The sequence below is a fragment of the Argopecten irradians genome, chromosome 3 (assembly GCF_041381155.1).
Source record: "Argopecten irradians isolate NY chromosome 3, Ai_NY, whole genome shotgun sequence".
Lineage (NCBI taxonomy): Eukaryota > Metazoa > Mollusca > Bivalvia > Pectinida > Pectinidae > Argopecten > Argopecten irradians.
The window spans coordinates 23,224,873-23,246,846 of NC_091136.1; the positions used below are offsets into that span (position 1 = coordinate 23,224,873).

At 35.9% G+C, this 21,974-nt stretch overlaps 1 protein-coding gene across 2 annotated transcripts; it reads right to left on the reverse strand.

Moving 5' to 3' along the window:
• Window positions 1-761: 761 nt before the first annotated feature.
• Window positions 762-21,941, reverse strand: LOC138317913 (endoribonuclease Dicer-like). Of its 2 annotated transcripts, XR_011207823.1 has the most exons (18): window positions 21,830-21,941; window positions 18,471-18,566; window positions 17,764-17,926; window positions 15,951-17,338; window positions 15,419-15,520; window positions 14,911-15,068; window positions 13,405-13,546; window positions 12,251-12,326; window positions 11,980-12,122; window positions 11,661-11,837; window positions 11,198-11,408; window positions 8,027-10,611; window positions 7,339-7,556; window positions 6,758-7,016; window positions 5,321-5,477; window positions 4,963-5,038; window positions 3,331-4,691; window positions 762-3,107 (listed from the first exon to the last, which is right to left on the reverse strand). XR_011207823.1 is itself a non-coding variant. In XM_069259882.1 (17 exons), the coding sequence occupies exons 2-17, from the start codon at window positions 18,564-18,566 to the stop codon at window positions 4,529-4,531; spliced, it is 6,114 nt and encodes a 2,037-aa protein (XP_069115983.1). In that variant the 5' UTR covers window positions 21,830-21,941; the 3' UTR covers window positions 762-4,528. The 2 variants fall into 2 exon arrangements, 1 of the variants encoding a protein (XP_069115983.1); XM_069259882.1 differs by having other exon boundaries at window positions 762-4,691.
• Window positions 21,942-21,974: the final 33 nt, after the last annotated feature.

Sequence of the window (21,974 nt, forward strand, 5' to 3'; positions counted from 1 at the left end):
TACTAATTATACGATGTATTAATTATACTGGTGTTATCAATACATCAATGTACTAATTATACCGATGTATTAATTATACTGGTGTATCAAATACATCAATGTACTAATTATACCAATGTTTAATTATACGGTTATACAATGGTGTATAATACATTCAATGTACTAATTATTACTGATGTATTAATTATACTGGTATATCAATTACAACAATGTACTAATTATACCGATGTATTAATTATACTGGTGTATCAAATACATCAATGTACTAATTATACCGATGTATTAATTATACTGGTATATCAATTACATCAATGTACTAATTACACCGATGTATTAATTATACTGGTGTATTAATTATACTGGTGTATCAATTACATCAATTAACTAATTATACTGATGTATTAATTATACTGGTGTATCAATTACATCAATGTACTAATTATACCAATGTATTAATTATACTGGTGTATCAATAATTAATGTATTATTGTGTATCAAATACTTACATCAATGTACTAATTATACCGATGTATTAATTATACTGGTGTATCAAATACATCAATGTACTAATTAACCGATGTATTAATTATACTGGTGATGATTATACTGGTGTATCAAATACATCAATGTACTAATTATACCGATGTATTAATTATACTGGTGTATCAATTACATCAATGTACTAATTATACTGATGTATTAATTATACTGGTGTATCAAATTACATCAATGTACTAAATTATACTGATGTATTAATTATACTGGTGTATCAAATACATCAATGTACTAATTATACTGATGTATTAATTACACTGGTGTATCAATTACATCAATGTACTAATTATACTGATGTATTAATTATACTGGTGTATCAATTACATCAATGTACTAATTATACTGATGTATTAATTATACTGGTGTATCAATTACATCAATGTACTAATTATACTGATGTATTAATTATACTGGTGTATCAATTACATCAATGTACTAATTATACCGATGTATTAATTATACTGGTATATCAATTACATCAATGTACTAATTATACCGATGTTTTAATTATACTGGTGTATCAATTACATCAATGTACTAATTATACCGATGTATTAATTATACTATTGTATCAATTACATCAATGTACTAATTATACCAATGTATTAATTATACTGGTGTATAAATTTCATCGATGTATTAATTATTACCATGTACTAATTACACTGGTGTATTAATTACACCAATTTACTATTTATACTGATGTATTTATTATACTGGTGTATCAAATACATCAAGGTATTAATTATTCTGATGTATTAATTATACTGGTATATTAATTACATCAATTTACTATTTATACCAATATATTAATTACACTGGTGTATAAATTTCATTGATGTATTAATTATTACCATGTACTAATTACACTGGTGTATTAATTACATCAATGTACTAATTTTACCAATGCATTAATTACACTGGTGTATTAATTACACCGATGTACTAAATATAATGTTGTATTAATTACTGATACTGTGTTTGTATTCTTGATTATTATGAAGCACTTTAAAAGCTATTGTCTCTGCTTAATTACTTACATCCTGCCAATACAATTTATAAATTGAAAATAACTGCTTGGCAGTTTGGAATGTACAACAAAATTATTTCAGAAAACATGACTACAATATAATATAAAAAAATGAAAATCCTACAAAGTTACTATAAAAAAGTCGCAAGAAAAATAATAGAAATTGATATGCCATAGATGTTACATAATATATTGCACAAATCAATCACAGCCCCTAATTAAATACATTTTAATTTCATTTTCAAATGACTTATATTTCAAATGCATAATAGATAATTATTGTTATCAACTAAACATAATAAAGACAATTGCCTGCATAAGTTTTTTTGTGACATCTTCCTTCCTTAAGCAGCAAAATTCTGACACCATGGAATCTTTGGAACTTTCATACTATTATAATTAGTAATTAAGACAAATCAAAGTAAAGTAAGAAAAGGGCCATAACTCTACATAATCATTTCTGAAATATAATCTATACCAGTCAATCAATAATCTACTGAACTTGAAAGATACAAACAAAAGTTACTAAATTGAATCATTGGAACCATAACCTATGAAAGAGTATATTTCAAGTTTCACAATGACGTTGACAGATTTCTAATGTTCATAGCCACCATAAGCAAACACACTTGTTATGTCTTCTGTGGTATTGGAGTGCTTCATAAGTTCATCAGTTGCATAAATATGTTATAAATTTTATTCTTTTCTTCAATTTTTTAACCCACCCCCCTGATATTTGCATTGTTGTAAACATCATCATATACAATACCCATCATGTTTGGGATGCATTAACAGTATTACAAAAAGGCCAATGATAGAAAAGAGAGTCGACAAGCCAGCTGGTCAAATAACACCTAATCTATACGTACATTGGGCCAATTAACACGAAAATAATTTCTGAAAAAAAAAACCAACCCAAAACAACAATAATACACTAGAACAGGAAATTGAATCTTATTGTCTACAACAGCGGGATCAAACTGTCGGCCATTAGACTGCCAACAGTTCTATGTCTAGTGCTGTAATCAAATATTATGCTTTAAAAAAATCATCTTTTCTCAAAACGAAAAAGTTCAGGATATAAATTATAACATACATAATATGACCATTTTCACTGAGCAGTTCATATGTTATTACCATCATATTTCGAGTAATTCTAAGTTCATCTATATGATCCCAGGGAATCATTTCTATTTATCTATTATTGGACCGCAGAACCAAACTGAAAGTAGATTTCTGGAAAATACCGTTTGTTTTAAGCAGAAGATTTCACTGAAAGGTGAATGTTTCTGAGTCTGCTGATGTTTCTGAGCTTGCTGATGTTTCTGAACCTGCTGGTTGTTCTGAGCCTGCTGGTTGTTTCTGAGCCTGCTGGATATTTCGGAGTCTACTGGATATTTCAGAGCCTGTTCAGATGTTTCTGAGCCTGCTGAGATGTTTCTGAGCTTGTTGATTTGTTTCTGAGCCTGCGGATGTTTCTGAGTCTGCTGGATGTTTCGGAGCCTGTTGGTTGTTTCTGAGCCTGCGGATGTTTCTGAGCCTGCGGATTTTTCTGAGCCTGTGGTTGTTTCTGTGCCTACTGGTTGTTTCTGAGCCTGCTGGTTTGGTATTCAGGGTGCAACAGTTTCAAAGTTTAATGTGTGAGTTGGGCCTGCGGATGTTTCTGAGTCTGCTGGATGTTTCTGAGCCTGTTGGTTGTTTCTGAGCCTGTTCAGATGTTTCTGCCTGTTCAGATGTTTCTGAGCCTGTTCAGATGTTTCTGAGCCTGCTGAGATGTTTCGGAGCCTGTTGGTTGTTTCTGAGCCTGCGGATGTTTCTGAGCCTGCGGATGTTTCTGAGCCTGAGATGTTTCTGTGCCTACTGGTTGTTTCTGAGCCTGCTGGTTTGGTATTCAGGGTGCAACAGTTTCAAAAGTTTAATGTGTGAGTTGGGCAACACATGTAGACATAATCTGTGTAAAGAAATCTGTTTTATCAAGGGGAGATAATCAATATTGTAATTTTTTTTTTAAATTCTGTTCAATTTTTGGTGCAGAATTAAATATGTACAATATGGTAGCTCCCATGTAAATTTAGGAAGAAAGTAAATCCTAAAATTTTTCAATTCACAGGTGTATGAGATGAGCTTCTTCGAAGTCAGCATCAAAGGATCAGAACTCCATTTAACCTGGATAGTGGTAAACATTGTCGTCTATGGAATACCATTTGGTTCTGCAGTCTGTATCATGGCCCAGTATAGAGGACACTATTGTCTCATAGTATTGTCAAGTGATGGAGTAACTACTCCATTTTGATATGGTTTCGTTATTGTGTTAGTCACAACATATCAAATGTCACTTTTTTCCTTCTTCAAATGAGATCAACATTGAGAGTAAATCTGGCTAACTACAGAGGAAAGAGTTTGTTATACCTCTCCCTGATATTATAACCTGTCAATCCACTTAGGCGTCTGGGGGCAATGATAAAAAAACTCAACTATGTTTATTATACTTATACAGTCAAAACATTTACCTTTAAACAATTGCTTTGGCTTCCCTCACAAGCAGTAAATCTAGATCAGAAGAAAGGGATAATGAAGGAAATACTACAAAACAAGGCTAATGATATGCATATTTGTATAGGAATTCCTAGAAATTTCCTTGAAACATTTAAGTTATCTCCATGAAAGCAAACTGGACACTTTCTGAGACACACATCCACTGATCAGAATCTATAAGCACATGAAGTAAAGGAAATATTACAAACATGGTTACTCCACCTGCTTCTCACACAGATTAGCCTATACAAAATATTATGTACACTTGTTTCAGGTAATCAAACTAAATTTTCCATCAAAATCATCAAATTAGCATTTAATTCATCAGTATGTTCACTGCAAACACTGGCTACACATATCTGCTACTGAGGAATATGGCGTCAACAAGACTTGTAACAGTTGTTGTATCTATACCAATCCTTGAGTTTGCATAGCTTTGATACAGCGCAGGGCTTTTTTAGCTGCGGCACTTTTGGCAATACGATAATTACGTCCGATTCCAACAAATACCCCTTTACTGACGACATTAACTGTAACTCGGATCTTCCCTTCTAATGTCCTCTCTGGTTTTCTGCAAAAAAAATATATAGATATTAGTAGTTTGATTTATCTCCCCTTCTTACAAAAGAATACAAATGTGTTTCCAGGAGAATATTAAAAGGATAATGTACAAAATTCCTTTGATTTTATATTTGTAGAAAAATCATGGTTAACAACCTTATAAGGTATGCATATTACTTTCTGAATAAATCGGAAAACATTTTGATTATTTTTACAAATATTACTGATATAGCTACTTAGTATAGTATATATTAAGTAGCTACTCATTTTTAAATACTTACTCAAACTTGGCTGTTTCTGGTTCCATCTCCAGCAGTTCTCGCACTGGGGACTTAGGTATACTCTTTAAGTACTTATCTGGAAAACAGCGACAGAAATATACAGCAAAACAGAAAACAAGAGGTCCATATAGTTATACAGCAAACACTAGGCCCATATAGTTATACAGAAAACCAGAGGCTATCTGAGTACATACGTACCTACCTGAGTACATACGTACCTACCTGAGTACATACGTAACTATCTGAGTACATACGTACCTATCTGAGTACACACGTAACTATCTGAGTACATACGTAACTATCTGAGTTCATACGTAACTATCTGAGTACATACGTAACTATCTGAGTACATACGTACCTATCTGAGGTTTCATCATTCTGTAGTACACCTTCCACACCACGTCTAGTGACAATCCACTGTCCAAGTAGATAGCACCAGCAAGGGACTCGAAAATATCGCCCAGAGCCTTGGGTACCTCCAGTTCTACATACTCCTCACTAGCATCTTCATTCTCCTGTATCAACCAAACATCTCCTTCATATACAATCAGTAAATATTTGTTCTCTCTCTATCATTTAATGGTGTAAATATTTGTTCTCTCTCTATCATTGAATGGTGTAAATATTTGTTCTCTCTCTATCATTGAATGGTGTAAATATTTGCTTTATTTAGCATTGATTGGTGTAAATATTTCCTTTCTTATCATTGAATGGTGTAAATATTTGCTTTTTTATCATTGAATGGTGTAAATATTTGCTGTCTCTAGCATTGAATGGTAAAAATAATTGCTGTCTCTAGCATTGAATGGTGTAAGTATTTGCTGTCTCTAGCATTGAATGGTGTAAGTATTTGCTGTCTCTAGCATTGAATGGTGTAAGTATTTGCTGTCTCTAGCATTGAATGGTGTAAATATTTGCTGTCTCTAGCATTGAATGGTGTAAGTATTTGCTGTCTCTAGCATTGAATGGTGTAAGTATTTGCTGTCTCTAGCATTGAATGGTGTAAGTATTTGCTGTCTCTAGCATTGAATGGTGTAAGTATTTGCTGTCTCTAGCATTGAATGGTGTAATATTTGCTGTCTCTAGCATTGAATGGTGTAAGTATTTGCTGTCTCTAGCATTGAATGGTGTAATATTTGCTGTCTCTAGCATTGAATGGTGTAAGTATTTGCTGTCTCTAGCATTGAATGGTGTGAGTATTTGCTGTCTCTAGCATTGAATGGTGTAAATATTTGCTGTCTCTAGCATTGAATGGTGTAAGTATTTGCTGTCTCTAGCATTGAATGGTGTAAGTATTTGCTGTCTCTAGCATTGAATGGTGTAAGTATTTGCTGTCTCTAGCATTGAATGGTGTAAGTATTTGCTGTCTCTAGCATTGAATGGTGTAAGTATTTGCTGTCTCTAGCATTGAATGGTGTAAGTATTTGCTGTCTCTAGCATTGAATGGTGTAAGTATTTGCTGTCTCTAGCATTGATGTGTGAATATTTGCTGTCTCTAGCATTGAATGGTGTAAGTATTTGCTGTCTCTAGCATTGAATGGTGTATTTGCTGCTCTAGCATTAATGGTGTAAGTATTTGCTGTCTCTAGCATTGAATGGTGTAAGTATTTGCTGTCTCTTAGCATTGAATGGTGTAAGTATTTGCTGTCTCTAGCATTGAATGGTGTAAGTATTTGCTGTCTCTAGCATTGAATGGTGTAAGTATTTGCTGTCTCTAGCATTGAATGGTGTAAGTATTTGCTGTCTCTAGCATTGAATGGTGTAAATTCTACCCAAAATACTGCCATTAACTTACATCTTCATCCTCTAAATCAATCTCATCCTCTCTCTCCTTCTGCCTAGCAACAAACTTCTCAATGACCTGGAACAATGGCGGTGAGATGGCTTTGAAGTACTTGTGGAAGTCCCATTTAACAGCCAAAGCTGCAAAGATATTGTTGTTGACCAATGCTGACCGTAGGTCAGTCAGTACCCCAGGGGAGTATTTACAGGAGTCCTCGTACAGGTGTCGTGTGATTACATAGTCCAGGATAGCGTCTCCAAGGAATTCAAGTCTACAAAGTTCACATATTGTTACAGAAACTACATATACACTGTATATGGTATTAAATAATCAAACCGTAAGTTAAAATATTTAGTTTCATATTAAACCTGACTATCTGTTACACAGTAACTTTAATCTGTGAAGTTATTTTGTTAATGATAGCTAGATACAGTTCAACCTTGTTAACTCAAACTTGTTTAACTTGAAGGCCGTAGTATGATTTTAATTAGTCCTGGCTAAAAGCATACTCAAGCACAGCTAACTTTCCATCAAATGAATTCAAATAAACCTAAGAGCTATAATGTATGACAGGTAATATAAGGGAGTTGTACCGTTGGTAACAGTCGGTGATGTTATTGTAGTGGTAGGAAGCGTGAGTAAAGGCCTGAAGGAGGTACGCACGATCACTAAACTGGTAGCCAATCTTCTCTTCAAATGATGTATATCCAATGAGGAGGTGATCCATCAGCCGTCTGTCAGTCTCCGTATTGGAGAGCAGAGGTGACGGGGGACATTGGTATCCATAGCAACTTACATTCACACAGTCCTCCTAAACACATTCATACAGTTTTGTTATTCGGCCATTATTACAAAAGTTACAGAATAGTACATGTTCGTAGTAACAATGTAAATAGCCTTCCTTTACTTTTGTAATGCTTTTCTGCAATGAAATATATAGATGACACTAAACCTGGTGAATTATAATGTAACTCATAATTGAAACACAGGTAAATCTTACTTGAATACAAGAACCATAGGATAAACCAAAGTCTAGATTTAGACACAGCGTAAAACTGTAAACCAACTTATTTCTAAGACAGTTTAATTTTGTTTTATATACAATAACTTTATTGTGGCAATTTTATTTGATGATTTAACAATTTTTATCTGACCATGTAAATAAAACATTTCCACATTATTTTTTGTGATATCTCATCCAAGCAAAAATCAGTTGAAATATATGGACAGTATTTTGGACTACAAAATTACAGAGTGTCATATCAGAGTTAAGCTGCTTACCTTGGAGGTGGACTGCTCTTGTGAATCATCAGCTGTAGCCACTTTGGGCGGGAGAACCTTCAATCCGAGTGAGTACATAAACCTTAGTGCTGCCTTCTTACCACAGGAAGTGAGGTAGCACCCGATCAGCGACTCAACACAGTCAGCAATGGACTTATCTGGGATACTGTGAAGTGTTTGTAGACAATACGAGTACATATCCACAGCTTTCACCTCATTAACATCTATGTCCTGTTCCTCAGTCTCGCGCCATTGGTCAATATCCAAGATCTGTTGGTCAATATCATCCTCTGTTAAGTGTTTACTCTCTTCCAGTAACTTTCTGCTGGCCTTCTTCTTCTCATGAGGTTCCTTCGACAGACCGTTTGTCTTACTGAGCACCACATTTGGTACTGGTCCCTTGCGTTTTGTCTCATTGATGATGTAGCCAGGTGGGAGCCAGTTCTCGTAGGGTTCAAACTTTGTGGAGATCATACATTCGGCTAACCCTGTCCTCTTGCCTAGCCTGTATAAATTACAATTACTGACCTGTTTACTGCGGAGGTAACTCAGTTTTCCCTCGTGGATCCCTGGGTAGGTACAGTACAAATATACGGTGATGGCGTATTTCAGAAAAGAATCGCCGATTGTCTCCAGTCGCTCAAGACTGAAGAAGTCGTTGGCATTGGACATGGTTAAAGCCTGGAGGATTGTACAGGGACTGGGACCTATATACTTACTAAGGTCTATATCTACATCTAGTGACAAAAGTGGGTCTGGAAATGCAACCTTGGACAGATCAACTGGAGCCTTAACCTTACATTTACTGGATTTTCCAAAATGTCCCACTGTAGTGAAAATATCCTCTCCTTCATTACCTCTATGTTGGCTTATCTCCATTTTGGATTTCTCCTCTTCTGCCAAATCATTTTTGATGATGAGAGAATCAGTTTTATTTGGCTGTTCACAATTGGATTCATTGTTACTTTGAGTCAGACTTTGAACAGAGTATTGTGGCCATGAACCAGTAGACTTTTCTATGTTATTTGGAGTTTCACCCCATCCTGAGGCTGCAGAGTGTTCAGTGCTATCACAGTCAGATTTTATATCACAGCGTTCAGCTTGATCTAATTTGTGTCTATTTTCATCGCCTGAAAAACTATCTGATAACGATTTGTCGTCCTTGCTGGCACGGTCTGTTGTCAATTTGCTGAATTCTTTCATGAGGCCATTTGAAGATAGTCCACTGCTATGATTGTTTCTCATTTCACAACATTTAATACATTTGTTAACGACTTGTGGATCTGAGGAAAGACTTTCCACAGGAGCATTTTCACTTTGAGATTTATCATAATCTTTATCTAGAATGCATTTTTCATCGTCTGCATAGGTTCCATTACACATTGGGACTCTGCTATCCTCACAAATTTGTGGCGTTTCTTGACTAGTATCGTCCTCCACAGCTTTTACACTGTTGACAACATTTTTCTGACTAGAGTTGTCTACCCTTTCACACTTGTTGGACTGTAAAGCTTGATTTTTCCTCGACATATCGACATCTGATTCTTTCCCCCCCGTTTTGTTGTCTTCCTCATTTTCAGTAACAATATCTGCAGTTTTCACAACTTCATTTTCTATCACAGATTCTTGAGACTTAACACAGTTAATACTCAACACCATTTTGTTGTGGCCGGATTTCACATTTTCACAATCAACCAATCCATGGTCATCACTCGATTTCACATTTTCACAGACATCATTTGAATGATTACTATTTGTGTTTCTTTCTATTGCATTTCCCACTGCTATCCTTTCTACAGCGTCATTTTTCAATTGCTCTGTTATTTGTTCTGTGTGCACATTTTCACTAAGAGATTCGTTCTCCTCAGAAGTCATTTTGTTTTCTGTCATTGAAATTTTTTGATCAGTACCCCTCAAACTGTCTTTTTCCTCCTGCAAAGAGAAGCCAAAGTCCAATGCTGGGAACTGAAATCCTTCAGGGAGGTCCACTTGCCCAATATTAGCACGAGTGGCAATCTGGATTCTGATCTCCTCGGCAACCAGGAGATAGTTGACTCTGTAGAGGATTGTGGGAAGACAGACAGCTTTTCTCCAGAGAGATGACGGGAAGACATGCACCTCACACAATTCTGGCACTAGAATTTGTTTCTGTTGTAGATTTTCTCTCCTGGCTTTCTTTGTCTCAGCACTACTGGTTGGCAAGGCAACGCCTTTTTGATTCATGTATCTTGGGGTCAAAAGGTTAAGACGAGCAGATGTGTGATCGACATCCAGCAGTGGCTGTTCCTGATTGGTCACAGTCAGGCCATATTTGGTAGTGTAGTACTCACTGAATGTCTTGTAAAGCTCCGGAGATGGGAATGCTGATGAAGGATTGAGATCACTGCGGATTTCTGCCACATAGAAATGCTGTGGTTGGTCTATATTTCGGTATGAAGGCATCACCACAGCATCTTCATACTCCTGCTTATTAAACTCGAATACTTCTCGCTTGGAGTCATAAATGTTTCTCTTTACGGTTTGTTTGGACTGCTTTACCAGATCAATAAATGCCCAATCAACAAAGTAATCCGAACCGTCTGTTTCTGGAACAACAACAATACAAACATTCAACTCAAGTCCAAGATGGTATTTTAAAGCAGTACATCAATTCACTTTTCTTACTGTATCTTGTTTGTTTGTTTGATTATTTTAACGTCCCATTAACAGCCAGGGTCATGTAAAGACGACCTCCCATGTATGCGTTGTGTAGGGTATGTGAAGGACAAAGTGCGTGTTTTGAGAGAGAATGCAGTATATGCGTGTTGTTTCTTCTTGTACAGTGGAACTCTTGCACTTTTTATAGTGCTATATCACTGAAGCGTGCAGCCTCATAGAAATGAATACATACTGTTGATAATGTTAAATTGTTTTAATAATTTTGATGATCCTACATGGATTTTTTTATCATTTGTGCAATGTAAAACACTTTTTAACATTACATGTTTTTAATAATTACAATGATTGTGCCAGGAAACTAAAAGGAACATTATAAGTTTTAAAATATACGACTGTGATTAAATTAAACTCACTGATTTTTTATTAGCTCAGCAAGGATGATTTAAAACTAATATCGTACTCATATATCTTTAATTACGTAATTTAACATTCCAGATTAAGTTAAACACTTACTGTTAAGGGGAATGATACAGTAGCCTAGCTCTGCCTTATCTGGATGGAATTCCATGGGATCTTTCTCCAGGCGTAGTACTTCCGTAAATACAAATCTGTGAAACTCGCGCAGTTTAATGAGTTCTTCATGGGTGAATGAAGCATCAATTTGTAACAGGTCCAACGATACAGTTACTTCCCCTGACCTCGTATATAATGGAAATGTAGGGATCTGAAAAATTCATTGAGATCTCATTGGTATCAATTAGCAAACTTTCAAAGTTTTTATTTATACTAGTTATACTAGTCACTGTCTTAAAATAAGACAAAGAAAAAAGACAATTCTATATTAGTTTTCAAAGAAACAAATTCAAAATTAAATATATGTATCATTAACACAGGAGTAAAAGACATTTAATATGCACAAAAAATTTAATGTTACCATAACACAGGAGATGATACTCTATAGAGACCTGGTTCCTACCTTAGGTATAAAGTTAGAGCTGAGCAATCCAAATCCTCGCTGGGTCTCGTCGGGCGTGTAGACTCGACGCCCCCTGGTATTCTGGTCATCAGATATAGGCTGAGTCAGAGTTAAGTGGATAAGGTACAGGTAGTTCTTGTTTTCTCTAGGGTGACCTTTGACAAGAGATGATCCCAGCTATAAAATAAAACAGGACATACTTCAATTACTGTGAAAAATAAACATAAGGTAAATGAATGTTCACTTCATACATCTCTGACATATAACTCGAAAACAAACCACATTTTAGATACTAATCTTGTTCCTCTAGTTGTCTGACCTGTTTGATGTAATACTGCTTTCTCTTGGTTGTTCCTGGTCGTGCCTCCCCCGCTAGATCTTCAGCATCCCAAGCACTGGAATCTTCCTCCTCCTTCATGAACAGTTCTTTTCCAACAGGAAGCAGCTGGTCATCAATTTCCCCTACAAACAGTACATACTCAAATAGTTACCTCATCACCAATACATTTCACTCTAAATACAAGTTCTAATGTATCAACAGGTTCTATAAATTCTTTATTTTGGAGTGCACATGAATGTTTGCATCTTACCCGACTTATGGAGGATCTCACAAGCTTTCAATGCTACAGCTTGTTTGGCAAGCATTTTTGTTGGCATGGGGATTCCCTATAAAATAAATACATATAAATTTGTACATGTATACAATTACAGAAGAGCGTTCATTTTGCTAAGCATGGTATATTTGATTATATTAAAACTTTGAAACAACTTTCATAAAATCCTTTGAAACAACTTTTAATACAGAATTGGTTGGTTAGGTTTTATTTGTTTTAACATCCTATTAACAGCCAGGGTCATGTAAGGACATGCCAAGTTTGTAGATGGAGAACAGCAGGGGTACCCGGAGAAAAACCATCGACCAGCAGTCAGTACCTGGCAACTGCCACACATGGGATTTGAACCCGCATCCCAGAGGTGGAGGGCTTGTGGTAATATGTTGGGACATCTAATAACCACTCAGTCACCATGGAACTTATTCATGTACCATGTGATACCCAGTAACATTTGTGCGGGACTTGTATCTCCAGTGGTAATGGAACGCAACTCTTTATAATCTTCCCGCTGAAAAGATGTGAGCACGTGATATCCTCATATAACATTATACCATCACCAATAGAAAAGATTTTCTCCCATACTAGACATGGTTATTCCGCTGTTGCTAGGGAAAAGATAAGTCTGCTTTTACCAGGGTAGAGAAAAGATAGTTCACCGCCCTAGACAATGACGTGACGTCATCAATACATGCGGTTTCTTTTGTCGGCGATGTCATTAAACGCACTGCGATGTCCTATGATGGTGCACTGCAATGTCCTATGATGGCAGCACTTCGGAAATGTTTCTAAAAACTGCATTTTCACAATGTTTTGTGAAAGTATGGGAGAAAAAGAATCAAACATTGGCCTGTCAAGTGGACAGGGCTATCTCAACCCTCATGAAAAATATTGGCCGCCAACCCTCGGCAAGCCTTGGGTTGACCAGCCAAAATCTTTCACTTGGATGAGATATCCCTGTCCACTTGACAGACCCATGTAAGATTCTATTATTCCTGAACAAATGTTATCAGGTATCATGTTGTACATGAATTAGTCCCATTGAATTTTATTAGTCTCAAAATAAAGCAGACAAACTGATAGACTCAGGAACATTATTTAAAGATGACACTTCTAAACAAAGAGCATCCAACCTGGATTTCTTCCTTCATGGGCGAGTTGATTGGCAGCCTCAAGGTCGCACTATACACTGTCTGCTCACCCTTCTGAGTTGAAGAGATTGTACACTTTGGAGTCAAGTGTGTGAAAGCATCGCTTGGCAGCTTGGCACAGTATCTGTGTACAAATAAGAAAATAAGGAATTACTTTTCTCAATATTGAAAACACTGCCTTGATATTTGCCTTTTTCATGACTCAGGTAAGAATCTCTTTAGGTCAGAAGCATCACATATTGGGTTAGTAGGACCTCACAACTGGTTAGTAAGACCTCATATCTGGTTAGTAAGACCTCATATCTGGTTAGTAGGACCTCACAACTGGTTAGTAAGACCTCACAACTGGTTAGTAGGACCTCACAACTGGTTAGTAAGACCTCACAACTGGTTAGTAGGACCTCACAACTGGTTAGTAAGACCTCACAACTGGTTAGTAAGACCTCATATCTGGTTAGTAGGACCTCATTTTGGGTTAATAGAACCTCGTATTGTTTTATTAGGACCTCATATCTGGCTAGTAGTAACTCATATTTGGTTAGGAGGAAGTCATATCTGGTTAGTAAGACCTCGTATTGAGTTTATAGGACCTCATATTGTTTTAGTAGGACCTCATATCTGGTTAGTAGTAACCTAATCAAAGTACTCAAAGTACTGCAAATACAACGCAGCAGAAACAGAAAAATAGAATGAAATCAAATGAATTTCCAAAATCAAAATATATAAACCATATTATAAAGACTTTAATATCAATTATTTAAAGAACATTCAACTGATCACAGAAAATACATATGTTTTTTGTTTGACATTTTTCTTAATTAAAGTTCCAACATGAAAATTCAAAGAAAACAAAAGTCTTCATTAAAATGAGTTTATATCCTTAATATACTCTTGTTTCTTATGTTGCACATACACTTATTTTGGTAAAACCATGCACATATGAGAGCAGCCTTATAAGTTATATTGCCTTTACCTCAGATCTGTGTTCAACATTTATTTAAAAAACATTTTAAAGTACACAAAAAGGGTATATGATTAGTTTACTTTAAAACTCTTATGTCTATAAGCCATAGATAGTAAGTCCAATTTGAATTATCATTAACAGAGATTATATAAGTAAGTTGGACAGAGAAGTCACCAGCAGGCAACAGTTGACCTAGATGGGCTGTGTATTATATAACACTCTGTGTATTCTATACACACTCTATGTGTTCTACCAATCAGAAGGCAGTCTTCCCATGACTACTGATTGGTGCAAAGGAATAATATTATTCAATGAATAGGGAATTTATGAATGGAAGTTTATGAATGAAATGGTTCAAAAGGTCACCACTAGATGTCATTGTAAGGCAAGTCCTACTCAGTCCTACACATCAATAGTAAACCGGATAGCATTAATACAAACGCTAGTCGCGTTGTATTAAAAAGATGCTTCTTAAACATTTTATGTCAAAACCATTCAGACAGAAACATATATATAGATCATACCTGTTGACGAGAGCGATCGCAGATGTAAGAGTGACCTGGACACCTCCTTCCTCATTACCAGGTTTGTACGGCGGCAGGATGTCGTGGTATAGATCCACAATGTTGTTACAGTTCATCTCATTCTCACTGTCGTTAGCTTTCCAGATCCCCTTCAGCACCTGTACAATACACATATTTCTCATCTTCATACTTCCATGAAGCTCATCTTCTGATATTACACTCATTTATACATGTACATGGAAAAATGGTCTTTATACCATAGCAAAGTGCTCTATATACACAGGTCGAATTGTGTTGAAATTGAGAATTTGGAAACTGAGAACGTGGTCTTATCAAACAGGTTATGAAAATAGTCCTAAGATATCATACTTTGGCTTACATCTGTTACATTTCAAGTCATTAAGTTTTAAAGGCTATACATTGTATAATCAGGTAGTACAGTGCCTGTATCATCATAAAATATTTCATATTATCAAATAAACAATAAACATTGATAACATATACACACCCCTTCAATGTCTTTGTATTTAGCTAACTCTGTTCTGAAGCTCTTCAGGTTAGATTTGTCTGCTAAAATCACATACTCAGATTCCCGAGCCCGAGCTCGCCCCTGGAATACAAATCGCTGAGGAAATTAGCATCTGCATGTCTTTGCTCTTTTCTTTAACCTATGTTTCTTAGGTACATATAATAATAAATTATGAACTATTGGAGATTTTATTGTGAGTTCATATGCATTCACATTAAATCAAATTATCATTAATATATATATTAATTTTTTACAGTCTACTAATTCAAAACAACATTACACAAAAATATACAAGTTATAACAAATTAGAAAACCTTTTGTCAATTCAATAAATGTTGAAGAATTCAAATAATCAAGGGTGTGTTCATTGACAGCAATAATGGGTTGTCAACCACCATATAAGTGGAGTTTGGCTGGCCAGCTTTCATAACCTTGTTTATAGTACAGATCATTACATTATTCAAAGATTAATTAGGCTGTAAAGGCCAGCTTGACATTATCAACATCCTACCTTGGACTGGCTATAAGAGCGGTAATCCTTGGGCGGGTCAAACTTGACAATTAGATTACACTTGGGTATATCTACCCCTTCCTCTAGAACATCAGTGGCCAGGAGAAGGTTTAATTCCTGGAGACGGAATTTACGTAGGATTTCCTCCTGTTTCTTATAGCTCTTACTGCCTTCCTTCTTGGATCCCTGTCCAGTGATGTGGTGACTTTTGATGAAGCATAGCTGGTCGTCCCAGGCACAAACTTCTTCAATGAATTTGTTTAGAGCAAATGCCACGTATCGGTGATCCACAAACACTATACCACAGAGGTACTTGTCATCACTGCCTGAGAAGAGTTGGAGTCCAGACTTATCCTCTGGTATGTCTTTCTTTACAGCCACATGGATAATCTTGGATCCCCCTGATCGGTCATCATCGTCAGAGGAATCAGTTAAAGCTAGGCTGTCATCTGACATGTAGGAATCATCGTCCAATCCATCTGCATCTTCACTGCTGATTATCTTAAAGTCACAGTCAGGTTTAAACTGACGTAAATGGTCGACCAGTTTCTTCACCTTCGGAGTGGTGTACATTAATAATTCCTCAATGTCATATTCTGGGGCAAAGTTGTTTTCAAAGTGAGTGATGAGCAGTCGGAGTTGTGTGGCAGCCATACGCAAAAACTTTTTCTTCACATCATTAGTTTCATGTTTGTCAATCTTCTCAAGCTGTGAGACAAACATCTGAGCCAGACTCACTGCACACCACGGACCAAGACGGTATAGGATATTGAGACATTCCACGATCACAGTCTTGGGTGTTTCTATCGGATCTTCATTACTGTCAAGGGTTATATTACATTCCTGTAGAAACTGAAGTGCATTTTCCAATATGACTTCCAACTCTTCCACCATGCCAGTTTGATCTTCGTATCTGTCACACTCCAACACCAATTCTGTAGGTCTCATTCCATACCTCTCGGAGTAAACTAATGTGGACGTCTCAGCAGAGGCATGGAAGCGTTTCTCCAGCTGTTTGATAGTAGTGATTAGTTCTACAGGATCCTGACAATGGTTGCTAGTGAAACAGGAAGTGAGCCCAAGAATTCTGGGAGATTCTTCAGCCTCACTTTGTGACTCTAGCCTCCTGGTGATATGATCGTATGGATGATCAGGGTCCAGTACATTCTGGCAGTGATCGAATATCAGCACATTCACTTGAGACAATCTCAGCAGATTTTCCTCAACAAGATATTGGAAGAACCTAGGAAGCATGACCATTGCCTGTGACTTTTGAATTTCTGTTACCCACCAATCCTGGTCCCTGTCCTTACAGTCTGTGGCATACTGACCAACGGTCAGATCCGTTTGATGGCCAATCACCAGGGCATACTGAGCTATGTCTTCAGCTGTAAAACAATAGAGAATTATACAACTGTATGATAAACAAACAATAGAATAATATGCCCATCCTCAGACAGAGGTCTTTCATTCGTAGTCTGTATCTCCCTAAACAATCATTTTTATTTTGTTTCATTAAGTATCAAAGGCAAGTCTCAAATTTCCTATGAAAATTCCTCATGGTTCCTTTTTATATATAGTATTTAGGAACTGATCACAATCAGAAAACAAGATTGGCCTTTTGAATAACTCTGATGATATTGGGCAAAAGAGTTATGAGGAAGATAAGTTCAATGAACTGTGATCTCAAATCTGTTACAATCAATATAGAAATGAATGTGTATTTGCCAACTGGTTAATGTACATATAAATACAATAACAGAAAGCTCACACAAAAATAGAATATGATATATAGTAGATATCTATTAGATACCATTGTTGACAAGGAAAACTCCTCTCTTTCCTGCCTGATCCAGTGGTTGCTGTAACTGATGGCCGAGTTCCTTTAGCAGCATCACACTGAGGAACATACAGCTGGAAGTGGCTCCCAGACATACCAGTGTATTCTGCTGAACTGCAGCATCCAACAGCTCCACCTAGGGTCAACAACATATCTGATTAGGTCAGGAGCTTAAATTGACTTCAAAGATAAAAAAACTTAATTTGTGACAAAGTGCTTTGATTTTATCATAGACAAAACCAGATACCAGTAAGATGATATTGATGTCTATGATCAAGTGAAATTTATAATCCTACAATTATCCAAGTTTGCTTGTACTCACAGGAAGTCATTATAGATATTGTTAAAAAAGTACCGGTGGAACAAAGAAAGTAGAGGTAATTGGGAGATATGAAGTAATTAATACAGTACTTATAACAGGAAATCATATTTTGAGAATGTTTTCATCTAACACAGTCCTATTATTGTCACACACAACATTTTGCAAGTATTAAAAAAAAAACTCAATGTCAAACAAACAAAATAGAAAGCAAACATGTTTTCTATTTTGTTTCTAAGTATATATTATTTGAACTACAAAATGTATTCAAGATAACAACTCTTCAACTTATGAAACAAATGGATTTCAAAGCTATGAATGAAGATATATAACATGTACAAAGGAAAACAAACATACAAACCTGATATGTCCGTGGGGTGAATGTATGAGTTGGAATGTCTTCATATCTTAGATGGCGGGGCAATCGTCTTGAAGACTCGCTTCCTGTACGACCCATCTATAATGCAATAAATAACATACATTTACATTAATAATACTAGTATTTAACTAGTTTTTTTCTGTAACTCATTCAATATTCCTAATATGGCTGTTTGTTGATATTGTGTGCATACATTGTAATAAGCGTATTTGGAATTAACCTATGATTATGTCATTTTATACACCATGTCCATAAACTAACTTCAAAATGTGTTCAAAAAACGATATTTGTGTAAATTAAAGAAATGCTAAAAACCAAACTTTATCACTCTGAACTAACGTCTTTTGAATTTAAACAGAAATAATATAATTTCCAAAAACATTGTTATGGGTCTCTCTGCTTCTGGGGTAAAATGTTCTGTACACTCAGTTGGTAGACCAGTAAGTACAGAGTAACAGGTTTTAGCATGGCTGGCAACACACTACTCTGTTTCAGTTCAAAGTATTCCTCATCAGTTAAAAAATTTAAATATTCAAGTTTTTCAGAAATGATAAAATATACATTATACATTGATTCATCTTTTTATTTGCAAAATTAACTTGTTTATTTCTAATACATTTGTTTAAAAAAAATAAAATAAAAATTCGTAAGTGTACACAATATAAAACAAGAGATCCCAGAGGGATCTTGGCGCCCACCAAAGAATGATCTATGTCTGACAATGGAAAGAGGGATCTTTTCCCTGCTTTTCAAACTTTTTCAAACACACTACATATAAAATTTGAGACAGATCGCTATAGTACTTTCTAAGAAATAGCGATAACAAACTTCAAGCATCAAAATCCAAGATGGCCGCCTGTCGGCCATCTTATAGACCGATCAGTCCCAAAATGCAATATGCACAACTAGGGTCCTAGGGGAACCTATATATGAAATTTGAGAAAGATCCCTTCAGCACTTTTTGAGAAATAGCGGTAACAAACTTTAAGTATCAAAATCCAAGATGGCCGCCTGTCGGCCATCTTGTAGACCGATCAGTCCCAAAATGCAATATCCACAACTAGGGTCCTAGGGGAACCTATATATGAAATTTGAGAAAGATCCCTTCAGCACTTTTTGAGAAATAGCGGTAACAAACTTTAAGTATCGAAATCCAAGATGGCCGCCTGTCGGCCATCTTGTTGACCGATCAGTCCCAAAATGCAATATACACAACAAGAGTCATAGGGGAACCTGTATATGAAATTTGAGAAAGATCCCTTCTGCACTTTTTGAGAAATAGCGGTAACAAACTTCAACTATCAAAATCCAAGATGGCCGACTGTCGGCCATCTTGTAGACCGATCAGTCCCAAAATGCAATATGCACAACAAGAGTCATAGGGGAACCTGTATATGAAATTTGAGAAAGATCCCTTCTGCACTTTTTGAGAAATAGCGGTAACAAACTTCAACTATCAAAATCCAAGATGGCCGACTGTCGGCCATCTTGTTGACCGATCAGTCCTAAAATGCAATATGCACAACTAGGGTCCTAGGGGAACCTACATATGAAATGTGAGAAAGATCCCTTCAGTACTTTCTGAGAAATAGCGGTAACAAGAATTGGACGGACGGACAGACGGACGGACGGACAGACGGACGGACGGACGGACGGACAACGGACCACGGACAAAAGGCGATTTGAATAGCCCACCATCTGATGATGGTGGGCTAAAAACAACAACAATTGAACAGGCATTTGTATATATTTATAACTTGATATAATAAAAGAATATGTACATATGATAAGTGTTAATTTTGTCAAAACAGGGATTTCCTGACAAAACATCAAATATTTATAAAGGATGTGGGGACATTAACACTGAAAATTTACGGAACTATACAGTACACATCCATGTTCAGATTTTAATATGACATACATGCCATATTTTTCTAGGGGTGGTAAAGGAGATTGATAACCATTTTAGGGGATTTTGGTCTCAAAAGAGCAGAGGGCGGTATACGCGCAACATATATGAATAAATTAAATATCTGCTTTTTAATTTTATGATAAAATTCTGCATTCATATTGAATTTTACTGAAATAAAGGAATGTGTGGTTTCGCAAAAGTATAGTCACATGATCCTATATACACCCAGTTCTGGAGCACTTTTATTGTTCGAAATATTAGACTGGGCTTTTTAATAATCTTTCACAATAACGGATAATTAACTTAGATAAAGTTCTTAAATTCACAAGCACTAAATTAAAAAAAAAACAGAATCATTACAGTAGTATTCAAAATGTAATTTAATCTGAGAGAGAAAAAATGTAAATTTTCGTTTTAATTTTATTTATTTAAATTCAGTTACTACTGATATTTTTTTTTATTATTAATAGATTTCTTTTTAAATTAAATACGATTGCAAAGTTTGTGACATCCATCAAATACAGATACGCCTATTTAACATTAAAAACGTGTGTAAATCATTCACAGTTGTAAGCAGTATTTGTTTTGCTGTAATGCTCACTAGCTGTAGTCATAAAATTTATTGAAAGGCCAGCTGATTGTTTTCTAGGCAGCCGATCGGCTGATTGACTTCAGTTTACGTAATACACAGACGTGAGTGAAAGTGACACTACAAGCCAAGGTTGAAATAGCCCAAGGCTGCTAATTAGGGCCACTTGGGTGTTTGTCAGGGGGTCAGGGAGTGGTTACTCTCGTGCTAAAATTGACCTAGCATGTACACAAATGTGACGACGAAAATAAAACGGAAGGGTTTATAGAATATGGGAATTTAGACTCTCCTGCCGGGAGACATTAAAAGGCTTTAAAATACGGGAGGTTTTGTCTCACTCCGGGAGGTATGGCATGTATGATACGAGCAAACTCACTGAGTTTGATTAATTTACCAAGTGTGATTTTATTTATTGAACGAAAACCTTAAACAATACCTTTATTTATACCAAGGCATCAAACAGTTTGTTCACATATCTACGTATATGAAGTTTTCCATCTAGGCCTAATTAGGCCCTACATTGGATGTACATGTTCATGTAGCTAGTCTATTGGTGATTTTGCAACATTTGAACGTGAAACTAATTATATAATTCATCACAAAAAACCAAAAAAATCTTCGCAGTTGAAGAATACTTAGTTTAACATGAGACATAATAAGTGTAATTTCAAGTTTAGTATCAGAATTCAACATAAATAGTACAGCACTGTTAGTAGAGTTCATTTTGCATCTTTTTAGGTCGAATGTGACAAATGAATCATTGGGAAATGCTGCACCGATTACCGATGTATCAATTGAAAACAGCCCTGTTTACACCAATAACTTTATACAGTATCTTACAGCTTCCTGAACAGTTTAAGCTTCCTCAAAACATCATTTGAATATCAAGATTTTCTGAAGCAGTGAACTGGAGCACTGTGGTCCACCATGCTGGATTTTCAAGCGGAAGTGAAGATAAGAAGAGATTCGATTGGCTGATTCGGGA